Here is a 19,888-nt window from a genome sequence, read left to right as displayed (position 1 = left end):
CGACTTCCCTCTCTCCGTATCTATCGTCGATGCTCGTCGACGACAGCGTGGCCGAGACACGCGCGTGCCTTTCGATGCTCGAAGTGGAACGATCGATCGATCGATCGAACGAACGAAACGGGACGGATGATTTCTGTCGGTCACGGGATTAATGGGGCGAAACAGCCTGTTTATCAGCCGCTTCCTCTCCCCGGCGAAAGTTCTGGTAGGAGGAAAGGGATGTTTGTTTATCGGATGGCACGGCTGGGATCGGGTTATGGGTGCTTATAAATAAATTGACGCTGAACTTGGAGACGGATCGTGATGAGCCGAGTCGCTGTGGCGTTGGGGTGGGTCAGGATGCATGATCGATCGTCCGACACGGCCATGCTTTCATGGTGGAAGGATTTGTTATATTGTACGAGGGGTGAATACGAATGTGAGCATCTGTGATGTTCAGACTGAACCAGAGATAGAGGGAGTGTGAAACAGAGATACATCACGGTGTATCGGTGTTGAGACACCTTGTATAGGGATTAAAATATGGTAATGGAAATGGTACATTGCCAGTGTAACTAGTCGGTCGTTGTTGAATCTTCGTATTCTATCGGCATCGCCAATAGCGACAGTAACAGTGCGACAATTATTTTGCTGCGTTACGAAAAAAGTAATTAATTAAAGAAACGACTAAATCGTAGGAATATCGTAGGAATAGCGGAGAATACCGAGCTCGAAGGTTCTACGAGATTTATGAAGTATAGATAAATAAGCTCTACTTGGGGGAAGAATATGTTCTTGGTAAGACGAACCGTTGATACGCGATCCTTCGCGATAAATATTTATGCATATTAAGGAACTATGTACCGAGTCCATAAGTTGTATTTCAAAATTAAAACTTATGATGTAAACCGTCGAAAAAGAAGAAGGAAATATTTAAAGGAGGATAATCCGAGGACGCCCTGTGCGTCAGTCAGAAATTACACGCGAGCGTTTCCTTGAACTAGGCGCGAAGTCCGATTTCTGTCGCCAGTGTGTAACAAATATAAATCAGCGGAACTAACGCGAAAGATTGTTTAACTTAAGTAATACTTTTTCTAAGAAAAATCGTAATCGTCGGAGAAATACCGAGAACCATAGTCACAATGCTAATACAGATTTTCGTGCATAATTCATGATTTCTAGAACATAATGGAAGTAGAAAAAGACATAATGATAGTTTGTATATTTTTTACATTTATATTACATATCTTCTGTATATTCTTGTTCTCTCGAATTCCCATAAATGCATAAACAGCTGTAGTTTATAATACCGGTTTACGAACTACTTTTTATTTTTTCGCGCCTGAATTATAATTCCTGATTTTTATTGCCTTTAACGATACGTTTTAATATAAAACTAAAAGAAGTAGATATCAGAAATGAGAATTTGAGATCGGTGTGACATTATATTAAGCCGAGAAAGACAGAAGGTTGACCATCTATCGCTGTCGTTACGATGTTGGGTCGGCCATAGAGAAGGAGCTTCAAAGAAACACGTAGCACGTTGCAACATTTGTATGCAATGACCGTGTCGTCGTGAAAAGGAACGAGCGTCGTGTTTTCCTCCACAGTTTGGTAGTTTTGCACTTTGAGTACGGCTAATGGAAACGTGTACATTGAAGGAATATACACCTGCCCCGCGAAGACTCAATAATTGAATCTACTAATACAAACTAGTTTCGAACAGGAAACCGATTGGTTTTTTGTTACATGTGTACTCGTTTGTGGATCGACAAGGTACGTATATTGTTTTTATTCTGTGCATGCATTCAAATAAATCCACTCTATCTTCTATCTTTATATTTACATATTCATTTTTTTTCTTAGAAGAATTTTTCATATTTTTAGATTCGTTTTTATGATTTGGACGTGTTTTCAATATGAAACTATGCTACCTTGTACTTACAATTTGTTCCTTTTTGTTTATTATTGTTCTCAGCAAGCATGACAGTAGTATATTAATCATTTGTGTATTTGTTCGTGGAACTTTACATAATCGCATAATTTCCCATGCATAGCGAAGGCTTTTCCAGTCAAATATTTTTCCTGACCGCTTCGATAGTCGTCCCAGGACCATCTTGTTCAATACGTTGACAATACTCTTGTTCAATGACATATCGCTAAATTGCAGATTATAGGTAGGCATTCTTCTACAAATGTAGTATTTTGCGTTAAATAGAATTATCAGGTGTTTAATTTTGCAAAATTTACGGTAAGTTAGAGCTCTACCTGCGCGAAATTCGCCGTCACGCGCTCGCAAAGACTTTTACGGTAAAATTTTAACCGAGCTCCGAATGGTTTGCGGCTGACAGCTTAGCAGGAATTTTGTCTGGAGTCGGTAGAGGTCTCCTCCTTTCAGCGAGAGACTCGAAACGCGATATCTTAGTTTTATCTTCGTGAATAACGATTGGGCGCTTTTTCCAAAATTTTTCGTCCTCCTTATGGCGTCTTGCTCCACGAAGGACGCCTATTAAGCAAATGTAGCAGATGGCAAGACAGTAAGAGTTATAAGATAGGAACATTTTTGCAGTTACGTTTCTTCAAATAAATCCTCGGTAAATCTTCGGTTTAATCTATCTAAATCCTAGGTTTCTTTAAATAAACGTTTGCCTTTTAGAATAAAAGCTTACACAGGAAGTATAATACGTAGTGTTTAAACGATGAGTTGTTTTCTTTCTAATAACCAGTCAAGCGATTTCTCCTATGCATTCCTTCCCCTCTTCTTTTTTCATGAGAGTTCAATAATCACGTACGTAATTATCGTTCTTTTACGCGCTTCATTTCATAGAATGTTCCATTGGTACATGTGTTCATACGTTCAGTAAAGAGCAAAAGTCTTAATCCACAGATATCGAGCAGAAATATCTCGCTTTCCTTAATAAGTCTTTCACGAATAAAGTCCAGTAGAAATTTTGTTAAAACTTATCGTGATCGAGGAATCCAAACGTCTTTTTGTGAAATTTTAACATATAGGCATTGTATAGTGAATATAATACGACATTAAAATAGCAATGGAAAGCAAGAGATAATATACGATAATAATAAAAGACGAATTAAATGAAAACAAACAAATGGAGTTTGTTAATAAGAGTCATAAAAACTAACAGGCTACGCTCCGTTGAATATTAATCGAAAGTTGTTTAAAACTCGAGAAGATTCGATGAGAGAAACAGTATCTCCATAATTATAATAATCTTGGTAATCGTTGTCGAACAGAGAAACGATTCTTCTGTCGTCCGTTATTCGTCGAGAGGGGGAAACTCTTACTTCCTACACGTTCTCGTACGATTCTCCTGTCATTAACCTGTTGTATTATTAGTGTGGCCAGTGCCAAGCCGATGTGCTTCGGGCGTGTTTCCGGCTGCCAATGAATTTCACGATTTCCCTTTCTAAACTGCGAGTCGAACGATTCTTAATCCAGAAATAACGGCTATCTGTAGAGAAATCTATAGCAGCGTCGATCAATTCTGTTATTCGCTGATCGTGCGAGCGATCGCGTGAGCGCACGATCGTTCGCTGTAATTAAAGCGGCGCGGTGCTTTACGATGGATGTCTCGCGAATAAACGTGCTCATACGTTCCACAGATTTTAGTCTTTTACTTTTTAGGAATTGGAAATGTCAGGAGAAATTTTCTGGAATTGGACACTTCGCTATTAATTCCACTTTCGAATACTTTTGGAATACTTTGCAGCATCGGGCTCCTTATGTAACTCTCGATACGAATTTCCTATGATTACGAATTTTTAAGATATAAATTTGGAATTTTTGAATCTGCAAGTTTACAATTTTACCAAGTTCTATTAATAACGTTTTGACTTATTTTTACGTGTTTTTGTAATGTAATTGCATTGCTATTTTAAAGCGTCTTTTACGAACATTCTCAGAAATCTTACGCTGTTCTTATCCCAAATTGCAATTGATACGGTCGTACAACCATGATTTGCAACTTTTTCCATCGTTAGATGATATAAACGTACATGAGATATTATGTTATTACCAAGGAAGTTGATATTAAAGCTTTTTGGCCTACTGGTTCTATAACCCAGAGACGTTACGTTGGCAAGAGAAATTAATATGTTCAACGAGAATAGTATGCTAATAGAAATCGCGAATAGTATGCGTTAGTTGTTCGAAATGAAAGTTGTTTTACAAGTTTGCTCGTGATTTTTACAAGTAATTAAAAGAATTCTTCAACACGTGCTTCACGGTATTATGTATTCATCGATAAATCTTTCCTGCACATCTATCAAATGTTATTACTTATTACCCTAGAAAGCCTGTAATTTTATTCCATTAATACCTAATCCTACTATTTTTCTTACGGTTAAACTTCTTCGGTTTCGAATTTCTTGGAAACCTTCTTCGAGGGAGATTTCGTTAGACGAACGATTCTGGAATCTTTGCTCCAACGAGCAGCTTATCCAGCCATTAAGCGTCGAGCAACCCTTGAAACTAAATCAACAGCTCGACCACGAGATTACTTGGTTCTTGGAAATCGTTAAACAAAAAGCAAATGGAAATGGATGGTCGATAGATGGGAAGAATGAACATGTTGGACATGTTTATTGCAACTTCGATTAGCTTAATAGGAAAGCTTCGTTCTTGTCAGTATAATAAGCCGCGATAATAACGTCAATAGAAAATTAAAATCATTACAGTTTATTAAGTTTTTGCTGTTTCTTTAGTTTTATCGACGGCGTTACACGATTAAAGCGTTTACGTATTTTTCTTAATGATATACAAATTATACACGAGATTGAAAATTATACAATCTCATAATGACTTCTTGGAAGTGAAATTAATATTCAATTCTGTTATGATTTTGTTATCTTTACGTGAGAAGAATAGACTGCAGATATTTACGCGAGTTTATATTTAATGGAAGAAGGAATATGTTTTGAAAACTCAAACTGTATTTTATCTAAATTAAAGAAATGGTTGCTATGTAAAAATTTGTTTTGCTCTTTAGATATTTTAATTATTTTATTTTAAACATCTCTGTTTACTTTGTATACATTCTGTAAATTTTTCTACATTGCAGTTTATATTTAATGGAAGAAGAAATATGTTTTGAAAACTCAAACTGCATTTTATCTAAACTAAAGAAATGGTTGCTACGTAAAAATTTGTTTTGCTCTCTAGGTATTTTAATTATTTTATTTTAAACATCTTTGTTTACTTTGTATACATTCTGTCAATTTTTCTACATTACAGTTTATATTTAATGAAAGAAGAAATATGTTTTGAAAACTCAAACTGTATTTTATCTAAATTAAAGAAATGGTTGTTACGTAAAAATTTGTTTTGCTCTCCAGATATTTTAATTATTTTATTTTAAACATCTACGTTTATTTTATATACATTCTGTAAATTTTTCTACATTTAAATATCTCATAGATGGATAAACATTCGTAGTTCAATTATTACAAGGGGAGGAACAAAGAAATTGAGATCATTCGAAATTTGTACGTCGACAATAGCAGTTAGAATATAACAGTGATCTCATTATTCCAGAAAATTGCTCAATCTCTGTTACTGCAGTATCGCGTATCTCCTTTTACTCAGAAACGGGATTCTTATGACCCAATTAAAGTATAACTCTACAGAAACATCTTCCGCGAATACTAATTAAATTGATAAAAACATGTGGAATATTGAAAATATTTGATTATATTTTTTTTGGTGTCGTTCATTATTATAGTATCATGTATACCTTCTTCTCCTGGAGAATAGGTTTATAAGCGGACGTGTTTTGCAGCCCATCTTGGATACTTTATCGAAGATACGTGTAATATCGAAACAGGCAGAAACATTATAAATATCCTATTATATAACATATTTATAGTTTTTCTAGCTTAGATCGTATCTTTGATAGCGCGTTGCGCTTTACGAGGATATTTCGTGAACATTGCAGTTCGTTTATTTAGTTCCTGGAATAGTTTCAGACAAAGAACCTAGTAGAAGAAGCTAGTGTAACGTATTGTCCGAGAAGTTTATTTCGTTTCATAAGGTGATAACAGATGCACAATAATTTCTGTTTTAGATTATTTTATCGAATTATGTATGATCCATTTTGTTATATTTCTATTATTATGTATGATCCATTTTGTTATATTTCTATCATTATGTATGATCCATTTTGTTATATTTCTATTATTATATATGATCCATTTTGTTATATTTCTATTATTATGTTTGTGCATAATTCAATAAACTAATATAAAACAAAAAACATTGTGCGTCTATTATTTCCTCATAAAACGAAAGAAACTTTTCAGACAACTTAATACTATCAAAAGGAAAAATTTGCAAATAACTATAAAGCATATTTTTCTTGGTGTCACTGAAATTTTTCAAGAGAATTTGCTAGCAAAACCATGTTCCTAGGAATTTGTCTTTCTTAATTTTGGTTTTGGTAGTACGAATTTACCAAAAGGTATCAAAAACATTACGTCGTGGATACCTTTGTTTGCATACACGTTCGACTTATTTACATTTCTTGGTAATATAGCGTGTTAGTCACGGTTCGCGAGACAAGAAACGTATTGTACGTTCCACCGATCGAACTCCAATGGCAAAAGGATCAAACAAGTAACAGGATAGTGGCACCGAATGACACAGTGCTACATCCTGCAGGAAGCATTGTCAGCCCGAGGAACGTTCGTGCATTGCTGGATCGGTGATTGTGCCACAATCGACGTACAACTTTCTCGCTCGCAGATTTACAAACACGGAAGAAGCTCGAAACCGGCCTAGTAGGTTCTACAGTAGTCGCAGTGTACGCAGGTTCGCGCTGGCGCACGGATCAAGTCACGTCCTTGACAAAGCAGCCCTGCAGAACCAGCGAAGTTACAGTTTGCCAGAGTAAGTACTTTGAAAGCCTTCGAATCCTCGCAGTTGCTTCTAAATCTCACTGTTTATTCTTGTCCTTTGTACGTATCCTTTTTACGTTCCATCGATTCTCGTTGGTCGATAGGGCAATTTTTGAGTTTCTGGAACTCGCAGGTCTCCCGAAGGTTTTTCGTCGAACGAGTATTAATCGTATTTTTTGATATCTTGGAGTTGCTTGTTGGATTTTTGTTTTTTTTCTTTTTTTTTTTTTTTTTGAAGCTATCGATCATTGTCGTTTACAAAGTTAGATGTTAATCCCACTGCAGTTATCGAATTTTTATATGCGAATCTCACCGTCGTTTTGACGAACCAAGAAACTCTAAACGTGACACAATCTACAGGAAAAGATTGAAACGAAAAATTAGTTAAAATAAGTTAACGATGGAATAATACGATAGTGGAAGATAGTTGAAACAACGTAGCAGAGTTAACAATGGATAATCGTTTGGTAGATTTTTCAAGTTTTCTCAAAGATTTAAATAACCCACTGTATACGAATTGCACTTTCATTGCACTAATCGGTTAACGTTCATCTGGATTTTACACACGAGCAAACAAAGAAAAACAATGTTCGAGGGACGTAATCCCCTGAAAAACTGTCTGAAGAATAAAAGAAGCGGCACGTGAACAGTAACTGGAACACAGTGAGGCTTTAATGACTCGTTGAACGATTGATAGTTACGTCGTAGTTAACTGGTACGATTGTAAAAAGAGACGTTGTTGCGGTAACGTCTGCGAGAACAGAGAAAGTAGAAACGAGACGTTCTTATGCAGACACGTTCAGTGAAATTGCATCAACCAACGTAATGATGAATTACTGCATATTATGTTCCCATATCTAACTCGAGTCGCATATATATCGATTTTCTATCTTTATTTTAGTTATTATATTTTATCGTCTATTTTGTTTATCGCGTTGAAAAAGATATATTTTCCACTAAAGCCCAGAATAAATTTCTAACAAATTTTTTTCAGATATAGTTTGGACTTTTGAACTCTGCGACATATATTGGGTCACGGTAAACCCCAGTCACGAAAATACCTGAAAATAGAGTTGAAATGATCGAAAGATATAATTTTATTGACGCGACAACTACTTCCACGAACTCTGACCAGCAACTAATAATAAACGTTGGAAAACTAATAGAAAACATAAACGACAATATTCGTTGGGAAATGATATAGTTAATTTAAAGATAAGGGAAACGTATTGCATATGCGTAAATACAGTTTAGCTAATAAGCGTGAATATCGTTTCGTGATCTGTCAATATGCTAATTTTTGTAATAGCCCGATAACTGAAAAACGAGGGTTTATCATCTTATGTCATTCCGTAAATAGAATGGAAAGTGGAATTCTTTAGCAAAGATCGTAGATTTCCTGAACAATTATATTTTCATCGCGAAATTACGCGTTACGTTAAATGTTATTTATAGAAGCTTGATATAACGAGGAGATATCACTGAATAGAACGTTCAATCGGTAAGATTCTTACTTTTACTTTCTCCTTTCCTTAACATGTGAATCGTAATACACCTACGACAAAAGTCGGGTACGAGGTTGTCGTTAGTGAAAGCACCGAACCGTGGATGCAGCAGGATGACCATGACATGTTTCGTAATCTCGATGACGTATTACCTTTGGATAGCACGGTATCGGTGTGGATCGCAACGATCGCTGCAACCGTCGCACGTTGCTAGCGAGTTCGCGCATCTAAATTGTTCGTCGGTAAACGTTCGTGGCGCATTTCTAACTCTTCCGTGCTTTGTAAACTAAATTTTCTTGGTTGAGAAGTTCTCTATTCTCAGGTTCTTTAATCTCTAAATGGCGAGTGAAATAAAATAGGTTCCTCGAAACTGACGGAAAGCATTTGAGCATTAACTTACATTAAAGATCAAGTAGTTTGGACAATACATCGACGAATTGTGTATATACAACGACGATATATTACTGGCATCATCTTAAAGACACGTTTTTTTTTTATTTTATTTTGGTTATTTTACAATTTGTCCTTATGGACATTTGATAAAGTGTTATATCTTATTGGTGAAAAAAAAAAAAAATAAAATAAAAATAAATATAGCATGTGGGTGGCTACCCCCAGCGGGGTGCCAGCTTTGTTTTTTCTAAGTTATATCTTTTATGAAGTCTATTGGGTGTTTCCTTTTTAGTCTTCTTGCGATGTTTGTTGTGTTGCTCGTTTCAGCTGCCAGCTGGTTCGGGTGTGTTTCTATTCTTACTCTGAATCTTGTTGCGAATCTGGAAATCTCTTCCTTGGCCGTTGGTATTCCCAAATCTTTCCGTATGTCCTCGTTTCTAACGTACCACGGGGCGTTTACCACTGTTCTAAGGATTTTGGCTTGGATTGTTTCTATTTTGCTTATATGGCTCATTGCTGCTGTTCCCCATAGTGGAATTCCGTATGTCCAGATTGGTTTTATGATTATTTTGTATATTTTCAGTTTGTTTTCTGTGCTTAGTTTGAATTTTCGGCTTGTTAACCAGTGCATTTGTCTCCTTGCTGTCTGTATTTTGTTTATTATTGATTTGATATGCTGTTTCCATGTGAAGTGTGTATCTATGTGAAGTCCAAGGTATTTGACTCGCCTTGTTTGTGTTATTTGCGTGCCGTTCAGGAAGATGTTTGGTGTTATCTGTTTTCTCAATGTGAATGTGATGTGGTTGCATTTGTTAGGGTTAGCTTTAATTAAAGACACAAGTGGATAGGATTTTTAGTCGTTGGTTTTCTAGTAGTTCGTACATCTATTCGGTCATTTACGACCGCTAGCGTTTGTCAAGTGATCGAAGATGTTCTTTGAACCATAGTGTTCATTGATCCGTAGAAACCCAACTATAGAACACTACTCACCACCCACTATCACCGTCTTCATCGAGTCTCATAGTGTGCAGTACTCTTATTTTTGTACAACCTACGCTTCCTTTCTACCTACGGATAAACGAGGAGACATAGAAAACGGAAGCTCAGCTTTATTCTCAATTAGATTTCGTTCTATGTTCGTAGACAGATTCGCTTCTATCACGCTTTTACCTATAAATCTAACTATTTTTAGTTTCCCAGGTAATATCTCACGATGCGCGGTGCAAAGTCTGTCAACCGTGTCTAAGAAATCCTATCCTATCCAACTATCAGCGATTTGTTGAAAGATTGCACCGACCTTGGTGTTGTTTAGTCGTCGGTTACTTCATGCGCTAACGCAGTCGCTAGTGTTTAAAGTCAGCTCATAACTTTAAACTTTCTCCACGAGAACAAACCGACTGTCTGCGGTGCTTCTTTGAACGCTACAGCTATACGATCGTTAAATATATAACGATCTGATAAAAAATCGCTAACGAGACAACTATACGCGAGAATGGCCTCTTTACAAGTTTTAGAAAGCTAATGTAATTTATGAATTGACGTGTATAAGCATAATATTTACCTCTTAATATACTTTTTTGCCTTTTCACGATAATGATACTGTACAGTGATTGATATCTAATTCTTACAGTCGCTGTGCTTTTTGCGTGAATCGTTTCTTTTCAAGTCTATACTCTTTTTCCTTAAGGAGACTCGAGTACCTTGAACTTTAGACGCTTGTTCGATTTGCGTGTTAAAAAATGATAGCGACTCACGGCTGTAAAAGTAATCTGGCGACCTTCAGAGTATGATCGTAAATAGATTATACGTGTCTTAAATAGATCTTTCGTGCGCTGTATATGTACAATACGTGTGTTGGTCGCTTTCCCTGAAATTTTGCTTGTCACTAGAACGCGCATATTTATTCGTCCACTTCTTTTTATTTTATTTATCGCAATGCGTATAAGAATGCACGGTACCCGAAATAACAAGCCTCACGAAAGTATTCGAACAATTATCGTAGAAAGCTCTTGCGAGTGCATTATGCGCGTTGCAGGCAAGTTTTTCAAATTTAACGTAGGTTCCGTTTATAAAAGTTTTTTTTTTTTTTTTATTTTGGTTATTTTACAATTTGTCCTTATGGACATTTGGTAAAGTGTTATACCTTATTGGTGAAGAAAAGAAAATAAAATAAAAATAAATATAGCATGTGGGTGGCTACCCCCAGCGGGGTGCCAGCTTTGTTTTTTCTAAGTTATATCTTTTATGAGGTCTATTGGGTGTTTCCTTTTTAGTCTTCTTGCGATATTTGTTGTGTTGCACGTTGCAGCTGCCAGCTGGTTCGGGGTTTATAAAAGTGTGAACTATTCCGTTTACATATTTTCATTTACGATATCCGCGATGTATTGCCAATCCATTTGAAACTGCGACGCACGTGTGTAAGAATACACGGCGTCGTTATCGTTATCAGTCAATATTGGAAAATCAATTGAAGGAATAAGACGTAGTAGGAAGAATATCTCAGACTATAGACCGCAGAAGTATAGAGGCGCAGCAACTGTCTGAAATGATAAAGCAGTATCGATTTGAAGTAAAGAAAAAGATAGGAAGTCTACGACTATTATCGGAATGTTGAATCGTCGATTCCTGAGGATAATCGTTTAGTTAGAGGATCAGTTTCGAATATTCCGATTTTTATCTTACACCGCGGATCTTGATGTGTTTATGAGAAACTCAAAGGTGCAAAAATAGGCAGATTGTATGTAATATGCAAAAATATAGAAAATATACAGAGCCGCGATACTTGTAGAGTTAGGGAACCGTTTATTCAGATTCTATTTGTTTAGTATATTCGTAAAAATGAATTTGCGTATGTGTACGTCCGCGATTTAATCATGACATATTTACATATATGATACAACCTGTATTTATGGATTAATGATTCTAAGATGTTAATGCGGTAATATTTCATTCGTTCTCATAGACGCTATTCAAATAGTTTATATAGTAACAATTCCTCGATTATACTGATCGCTATCTATGGCTATGCTCGTTCATAAATAGAGCGTAATATTTATTTAAAGAATTATTTTTCCGGAGTAAACGCTTTCACAGGCGAATTACCTTGAAATATCGTTAGTTAAAAAATATGAAAAAATAATGTACGAATTCGAATGGTTTTATGGAGTGGCGTGATTGTTTCTTTCAACGTTAGCGTTCTCAGTAAGGCCGCAGGTAAGAGGGAAATTGCAGTGTATTTTGAGTCGATGCAACGAGGTCGGGCACCTTAGTTGCAGTCAGTTGCATCACCGATCGGCATCGCTGCTGGATCGACTCTCGTATTCGATTTGCGACTCCCATAACACCGTCTTTGAATCTCTTTCTTTCCAAGAAAATTCTTTTCCACCCAGCGATAACAAGAATCCAATTAAAACCGGTCAAAATTTCATTCAGCATCTCGTGACCGTATAACAGATGTTTCCGAACAATGTTTTTCCGTTGAAGAACTCGCAGCGGTGCTCTCACAAAAAATTCCTGTCGAGTATTCGTTCATCTTGAAAAAGGAGTTCTACAAAGCCATCCTGTAGAACTGAGAAACCATGGATCGGTCGTAAATCGGTAATTGTTCTCGCAGAGCGCATTTTTGAGAGAGAAAGTTACGTTGATCGTGTTCGAGCCAGGTGAACAGCAACCGATCGAAAGTCTTTGCAGTCGGAACGCGTTGTTTCGTGCAGGAACCGGAAGGATCCTTCGTACACGCATCACGCGATGGGTGATTCACGCTGGTGGCAGTTTTGTGTTTAATACATGTTCGTGTCGATGATAGACGACGAACGAGTCTTCTCTCTGTGTCATTATCGTCGCAACGATTTATCGTTAGTCGAATGCGAAACGAAACGTACGAAGAAAAAAGGAAATTTTATAAGCACGTAGTACCCTCTGATGACAATATCGGAAACTCGTATCGTGCTACTCATTGTTCTTCGAACGATTGACGTATTCTTCTTCGTAATGTCATGCGAACGAACTCGATTGTAAGCTGTCATCGTCAACGATCTGCCGAGGCAATGCAACGTTAGAAGTCGGATTTCTTAAATCAGTGGTCGGAAACTTCTTAAAACGATTAATACGCGCGATCGATTCGATCTTAGAAGATAATTTCCTAAAGCGAGAGCAAAGTGAATAGCAGTGCTTCGAAATATGTTTGCAATTGCAGAGCGTTTCAAGTATCTCGAAAATTTAAAAAATTTGTCGAAGGACGAGCTAGCCTTTGGAAATAATTCGTAAACGAAACCGAAGTGAATCGAAGTACGTCGAAACGTGTTTCTAACGATCAACATCAAGTTCGTTTCAAATTCTAAACTCGACTTACTAATTGTTTGAGAGAAAAGCTAGCGGAAAGAGGTCGAATAAGGCAAGGGACGAGTGGAAAGAAACGAAACCAGTCGTAAGCTGGCCGCGAATTGCGGACGGTGACTGTTGCGCGCGGTTGTTACAGCCTGCGACCACGCTGTCGAGGTTATCTCTCGATTCGACGTCGCGACGTTAAATTACGTTGATCCTCGAGTCCTGGGCTTAACAGTTTCTCAAGCGTAGTCAAACGTGGATTACGCGAAACTGTATCATGCCACAGGATACGGAGGACGTGTCGAATGGCAGGATCGGTGTAACCTTGAAGAAGGAGCCGAAACCAGGAGCCGAGAAGGGGCTTCTTCTCGAAGAGGATTCGCCGAAGAACGGCGACGTCGATGTTGGAAAGTGTTGCAACGATTTAAACGGTATGCCGGAATTCAAGGACGATCAGACCCAGTCGAACGACGAGGAGGTTTGTTTGGATCTTGGAGAACCCTCCCCGGAAGTGATGGAGTACGCCAGGAGAGAACTTGGAGAGACGGACGACGTTAAGTGTAGGACCCTTCAGGAATTAAGGGATATGATTTATGGTAATTATTATCGATAAAGGGATATTTATGTTGCTCGAAAGATACAGCGACTCGCGATAATATTTTAATCCTCGTAGAAACTTTTCATAATTTACGTTATGTACCTCGTATATCGGTAAAATTGTATTAGTCGAAGTTAAAATTTCAATAGTTAAAGAATTGATTAATTAAAGTTGAAAGCCGACTGATATTTATACTTTATAGCTTTACGAGTACTAAACTTCCAGAACAGTATTATACTTTATACGGATATTTATGCGATTTCATATGTTTACGACCATACGTTATAATACATTATGCATAAGAAGATAGATTAACTAGATATTTGTCTTTGTCGCTATACGTTGAATATTTTCCGCATAATGTGTGCATTTTGTATGTTTTTGCGCTTTTTACCTTGAAACTCTTTTGCCATGAAAGAACAAATTTAGTCTGTTAATTATGTCAAGAGTTCCATTTATAGTAGAGCCGTGTAAGAAACAAAGTAAAGAAGATCAAAATAGTTTAGCTTGTAAGAAACTTATACGTTAGACCGAGGAATAATTATTCGAGATATCAGAGTGAAAACGTGTTCTTTATCTATCTTGGGAATTCTGTGTTCGACAGAGAGAGGAGAATGTCTGCCGCACAGGATGGACGATGACTTCTTGATTAGATTTCTAAGGACGAGGAATTTTAACGTTAACAGGGCGCATAGACTGGTAAGTTTCATTAATATAACGAAACTGATACAATATTTACTGAGAATTACGTAGTATGGTTGACTGGCTGAATCTTTTTTCCGACTTCTTTGCATTTTCCGAACGTATTAATTTCGTAAGAATGTGCAAGTCCATGCAATCAGATAAGTAGTTTCCTTCAAATTATAGCGAACATGTGGTATACTTAACACCAATTTATCGACACTGGAATAAGATAATTCGTGGGCTGACAGTGGTAGAATTCGTAAAACGAGTCCAGCTGCAACAGTTGCGTAATCCTGTCAAGGTAAACTAACTAAAAACTAGCTAACTCGATCGACTTGCTGCGATCGAAAATGTCTTTCGTCGAACCTATTTCTTTCGAGACTTTTCACTTTTCATGACTCACGTGCAATTCGTTTCTCATCCATTGATACGATACGATCAAATAATACAATTAATCAATAACATCATTTATTTCTCTGGCGGAATATTCTCCGATCATTAGCGTGTGAATCATTGTATAAACGTGGTCGGCGACATCTTCTTCGATTCATTGTCTTCTCAAACGATGACAAAAGCAATTGTCAAACAAAGAGGCGGAGCAAGCTAAACGTCAGCCGATTTGTTAGGTGACTAGGTTGAATCAAAGTTCGCTTCGATCGTGAGAAGCAAGAAACTGGCATCCGTCTATTCAAGCGACTTCATTTCCAATGGCCGTTCTATTTGCTCGATTATTCGATTTTCAAGTGCTGTAATTCGCATTCGAACGATTCTCCAGAGAGGAGGAAACCGTCGAATCTACGAGATTCAATAAGATAGGTAATTGCGATGTATCCCAAGTTACAACATATCGTTGATTCATTGGAAGAGCGACGTATCTTAAAAATCACCGATAAAGCACATTGTTTCGTTCACTCGCGGAGAGACGCGATCGCGAAGCACGTCAACGGGAGTCGTAAATTCCCGTTACGATTAGACGATCGACGCCGCGAAATGATCGATCCCCTGTTTCGGTTAGGATAACAGAGGTAATTAAATTGATTACGACACTGATATAACAAGTTATTAGTTCCAGTTTATTATAACAGCTGATGTACAAACTAAATATGAGTTGATAGAGAGTAATTGTAATTTCAAAGTTCGAGTAGAATAACGCAAGTTCGAATGGTGAAAGGTCGAAAACGGAAGAGCGATTGACTCTCTATGAAAATGATGCTGCGGAGGAAAACTTGCGATGGATGGACCCAAGGACGTGAGACGAGCTGATTCGTTAAAGACAAGGTTTCGTTATGAGAGCGAGGGAAATAGGCTTCGTTGGTAATTGGTTAATTTTCGAGTTTGGTGGCTGAGGAAGGGGCTAACTGTCCCTGAAAGAAAGCGGCGAGTGGGAAGCATCATACGTGAGAAAACTAACTTTCCCGAATCTTCCCGTAGTAAACAATAAACTGTTAGAAAACGAATTACTAAAGAGACTTTGTTCGGTCTGAAGAACCTTAGCTAGAATTTGCTAAGATTCATGATGGATCCTTAAGGCTATTGAGGGTACGCCTTGAGGATGTGCGGACATTTGGTTGCCACCCTGCCCGCGACGTGTGGCCTGGTCCAGGCAGAGAGTCGGCCGACGTATTCATCGACACATATTCCATAAATTAGAAAAATTTGATTAAGTTAAAGTTACAAATTATAAGGTGTTTACTTCTCCTTAAAAGAAGCTGGCGCAATATTACAAGATGAAACGAATTCGCATTGCAATTGCGCACGTCTTCTCTTCGTGGCGATCATTAACAGAGCTGATTGCGTTTTCGAGGTCGACCTTTTTCTGTCGACAAACTACGAAACGTTTGAATAATTGCACGATTCGTACCTCGTCTTCTTTACGGATTAAATCGAACGTTCGTTTTCTCTCGACGTTCCTTTGAAACGCCATTAATTATTGGTCGGTGCTCGATGTTTGCTCCGTTTCTATATTTGAGCAACGACGGTTGAGTTTGAACAACGAGATTAAATTGCAAAGAATTTGTTTAATGGTGCAAGGCGTGGTCGGTGGTCTTCCGAAAGGATTTTTGAAGAATTTAGAAATTAAAATTTGAATTTCGTTCGTCATTGGTAGACTACGGATGTTCATGGATTTGCGGGATATTTAAGGGAGCAAAAATGTACAAAATGCTTGACGCGTTTTAAAGATCACAAATTTTTTATTACTACCGCTTATTCGGTAGCAGGACAGTTTTTGCATTTAGTCGAACTTCACGTTTGGTACTCAACTTTAAAGCAAAGATCAGATCTTCTTAGGAACGATATTATTGAAACTTGGTTACAAAATTTAAACATTTTCCAGCATTTGAGTTACTACAATATCGATTAGAGAGCAGAGAACAAATTCTAAGTAACCCCAATCGCGAGAAAGCCTGATCGTACATATACAACGAGGAGCATAACTGAATCAATAATCATAGCGTTGATGGCACGTGAAAAACTTGACGACAGTAAATAATGATTTGCAAGAAGCCCGTGATTATCGGTTCAATTACGCTCTTCACCGTACTAATCTAACCAAAAAGCGCTCCTGTTTCTCAAGAGATCTTTCGATAGATCGTAAACTACTGCACCTTCAAAGAGGAGCATCCGGAGATCCATCAAGATGTGTGTCCACTGGAGATGAAGCACATCGGCGAAGACGACGTGATGTCAGTGCCAGCTTACAGGACGCAGGACGGCAGGAGAATAATGATCTATCGACTAGGAAATTGGGATCCAAGGAAATATGGCGTGGAGGAGATCTTTAAAGCCACGGTCATCATTCTTGAACTCGGAGTTTTGGAGCCGAGAGCGCAAATCCTTGGCGGCGATGTAATTTTTGATCTGGAGGGCATCACTATGGCGCATGCGTGGACTATCACTCCTCAGGTATTTCTTTTTATTCTCTTTATTCTCGTAATTTTCTGGATAATTAGACAGGTGATAGTTGACGCTGTACGAGAACGAAAGAGAAGGAAATGAATAAAAGAATCGAGCACTCGATTAAACGAAACTCCGCCGCGGAAGAAGCATCTAAATCCGAGAGCAAGATATCTTAGCTACCGGTATCGATCTGCTTTCAACGTTCTTGAAACTTAAACCATCTATAACGTCCTTGAAACTAATCGTCTCTCATTTTATCCGGCGACCTCCTGTTACGTTTATTCATCCCGGCCGAATATCCAGCGAAGTGGTAGCTGTGTAAAGGCGGCACTAATGGTGTCCTTGAAACTTCAACAATTCGCAAAGTTCTCGACATGGATCTTCTTCCGTGCAGCCACTAACTTCTTCGTTGGACCCCGATCCTTCGTCTAGTCGTTGGTTCGACGGCGGAGAAAGATAACGTCGTACGACAACGCGGAAGAATCGGGAACTCGGAGTCGAACTTTGGCGTCGCTTTTCAACAATTTTTGCTACCGTTGTTGTAATCATTACAAAATATTCCTTCGGATCTTTCTCCCTTGCATTGGAGGATTTATCGTCACTGAGAGGTTCCAAATATGAGACGTTGAGGTTATTAGATGTATGTGAATACAAAGGAACGCGTGGATAAATTGTAAGGTAGAAAATATATTTTATAATATATTATAATATTTAAATAATATTTATATAATATTTATAATTATTAATAAATACTAAATTATTAAAAATAAATATTAATATAAATATAAATTATTATATTAATTAAATATTTAATTAGTATTCATATTAAAATATTTTATAATATTTTATAATATATTTTATAATACAGAAGTGTAAATACAAGTAGGAATATAATTCGAACTGGTCCAGATCCGCACGCTAGCAGTGTTACCCTCTGACCGAAAGCCCTGAAGCCATCGTCGCCTGTTTATGGCCTTCGTCCCAGTCTTTCGTCTATACGCTGTCGATGGCTTCGGTGCTTGAGAAAACTAAAAGACCAGTTGTAGAGTTTTCTTAGAAGTAGTGACCACTTCAACACGAGATCATCGCTATTCGAAGTAAATGTCAACATTTGGCCGATGCTACTTCAAAAATTCAATATTCTCAAGAGGATCTTGTCTTAGATCTCGGTTTAGTCTCGTTACTATGCAGTGACTGGAGCGTCTCAATTTTGGAATGTCAATTGCCAGTTTATTCCTTTGCATTAACTCTTCTCACAAACATCTCAATATCGATAAGGAGCATAGAATTAAGAAAATCTGCAAATCTAAAAGCTGCATTACCCTCGCGATACTTTTGCACGATTGCGTCGGAGAACGTAGCTGAAAGCCGGCGTTAAAAGGAAATCCAGTTTATCCTCCTCGAAATCTCGAAATATCTTACTGTTTCGATTAACGCAATTCCAATGTAAGTCTGATCGTGTTAACAGTTCATTGGGCAACGATCGGGCACGTTTCTACCTTTATTAAATTGCGGTAAATGATCGAGTTTCGAACGTTAGGAGATACGCGAATGTATCGAGTGTTCGAGATCGTGCGTGAACAAATTTCATCTGAAACGAGGATGAGAAAAGAAGATAACGATTTGAAATAATAAACCGTTTTATTTTTTTTTAACAACTATTTTATTTCTCTTTCGAAAACATAGCGTAAGAATAAGAAATGTATTTAGCTAAATGTGCATAATGTAATCGTAAGAACTGAATTTTTAACAAATTCAATAATCACTGATCTTCTCTCTCTATCTTCGCTAGGTGGCCAGTATGGTGGTAGCTTTGATAGTGTCAGCGTTCCCAATGACAACCCACGCTATACACATCCTGCATCAATCCTGGGTATTCGACGTGATGTTCTCGGTATTTAAGCCACTTCTGGACGTGAAGATGCAGAACAAGATCTTCTTTCACGGTAGCAACATGGAAAGCCTTCACGAACACATCTCACCGTTCCATTTGCCGAAGAAATATGGCGGAACCAGAGAGGAATTGGCTTACTACAAGTGGATAGACAACCTCAGCAAAGTCCCTCAAATCGTCAAAGAGATGAAGCAAGTCGGCTACATAGTCCCTGAGGAGATACAGAAGCAGTTAGACCAATTGGTCGAGGATTGAATTAGGGACTCCTGCGTTGCCAGTTCGATATTATCTTCCATTCTTGATTAACAGCAACTATATACGCATTCGTTTTATGGTCATTTATAGACAGGTCGATCCAGTTAGGATTTAGCTTGACTCTGTTTTTTATTTCCTTTACTTTTTTTTATATCATCGTTGCTTTAACGCGTTTCTTCCCTGTCAGAGGATACATTTTATTTAGAGTAACTATCACATTAGACGCAACCGAAGTATTGTATATTTTATAATCGATATTCCATTATTACGTTCGTTCCACGACTTCCAATAATTTTTACTATTTAGTGGTCACCAGTACTTTCCACTATAGTATCGATTAAACGTTTTAGAAAAATCACTCTTCCTTCTTCTCTTTCACCGAATCTCCATTGGACGCTAGAATAAGATCGCGAATTGATAATAAATGGATCCGAGACGAATTAA

General features: G+C 37.6%; 2 protein-coding genes across 3 annotated transcripts in view; one reads left to right on the top strand and one right to left on the bottom strand.

The window, feature by feature from the left end:
- LOC132906672 (alpha-tocopherol transfer protein-like) overlaps nt 1-19,888 on the bottom strand; it is a 38,332-nt gene that overhangs the window by 17,398 nt on the left and 1,046 nt on the right. The gene's annotated exons all lie outside the window — the stretch shown is intronic.
- On the top strand, nt 886-19,802 carry LOC132906667 (alpha-tocopherol transfer protein-like). 2 transcript variants are annotated; one of them, XM_060959043.1, is made up of 5 exons: nt 886-1,194; nt 13,402-13,711; nt 14,318-14,412; nt 16,987-17,301; nt 19,088-19,802. In XM_060959043.1, exons 1-5 carry the CDS (start codon nt 1,168-1,170, stop codon nt 19,442-19,444), a joined length of 1,104 nt encoding a protein of 367 aa, XP_060815026.1. In that variant the 5' UTR covers nt 886-1,167; the 3' UTR covers nt 19,445-19,802. The 2 variants fall into 2 exon arrangements, with proteins under 2 accessions (XP_060815026.1, XP_060815027.1); XM_060959044.1 differs by lacking the exon at nt 886-1,194 and adding an exon at nt 6,598-6,883.

This window comes from Bombus pascuorum, chromosome 5 (assembly GCF_905332965.1).
Source record: "Bombus pascuorum chromosome 5, iyBomPasc1.1, whole genome shotgun sequence".
Lineage (NCBI taxonomy): Eukaryota > Metazoa > Arthropoda > Insecta > Hymenoptera > Apidae > Bombus > Bombus pascuorum.
The sequence above is the reverse complement of the archived record's forward strand: the minus strand, read 5'-3'. Positions and strand labels throughout refer to the sequence as shown.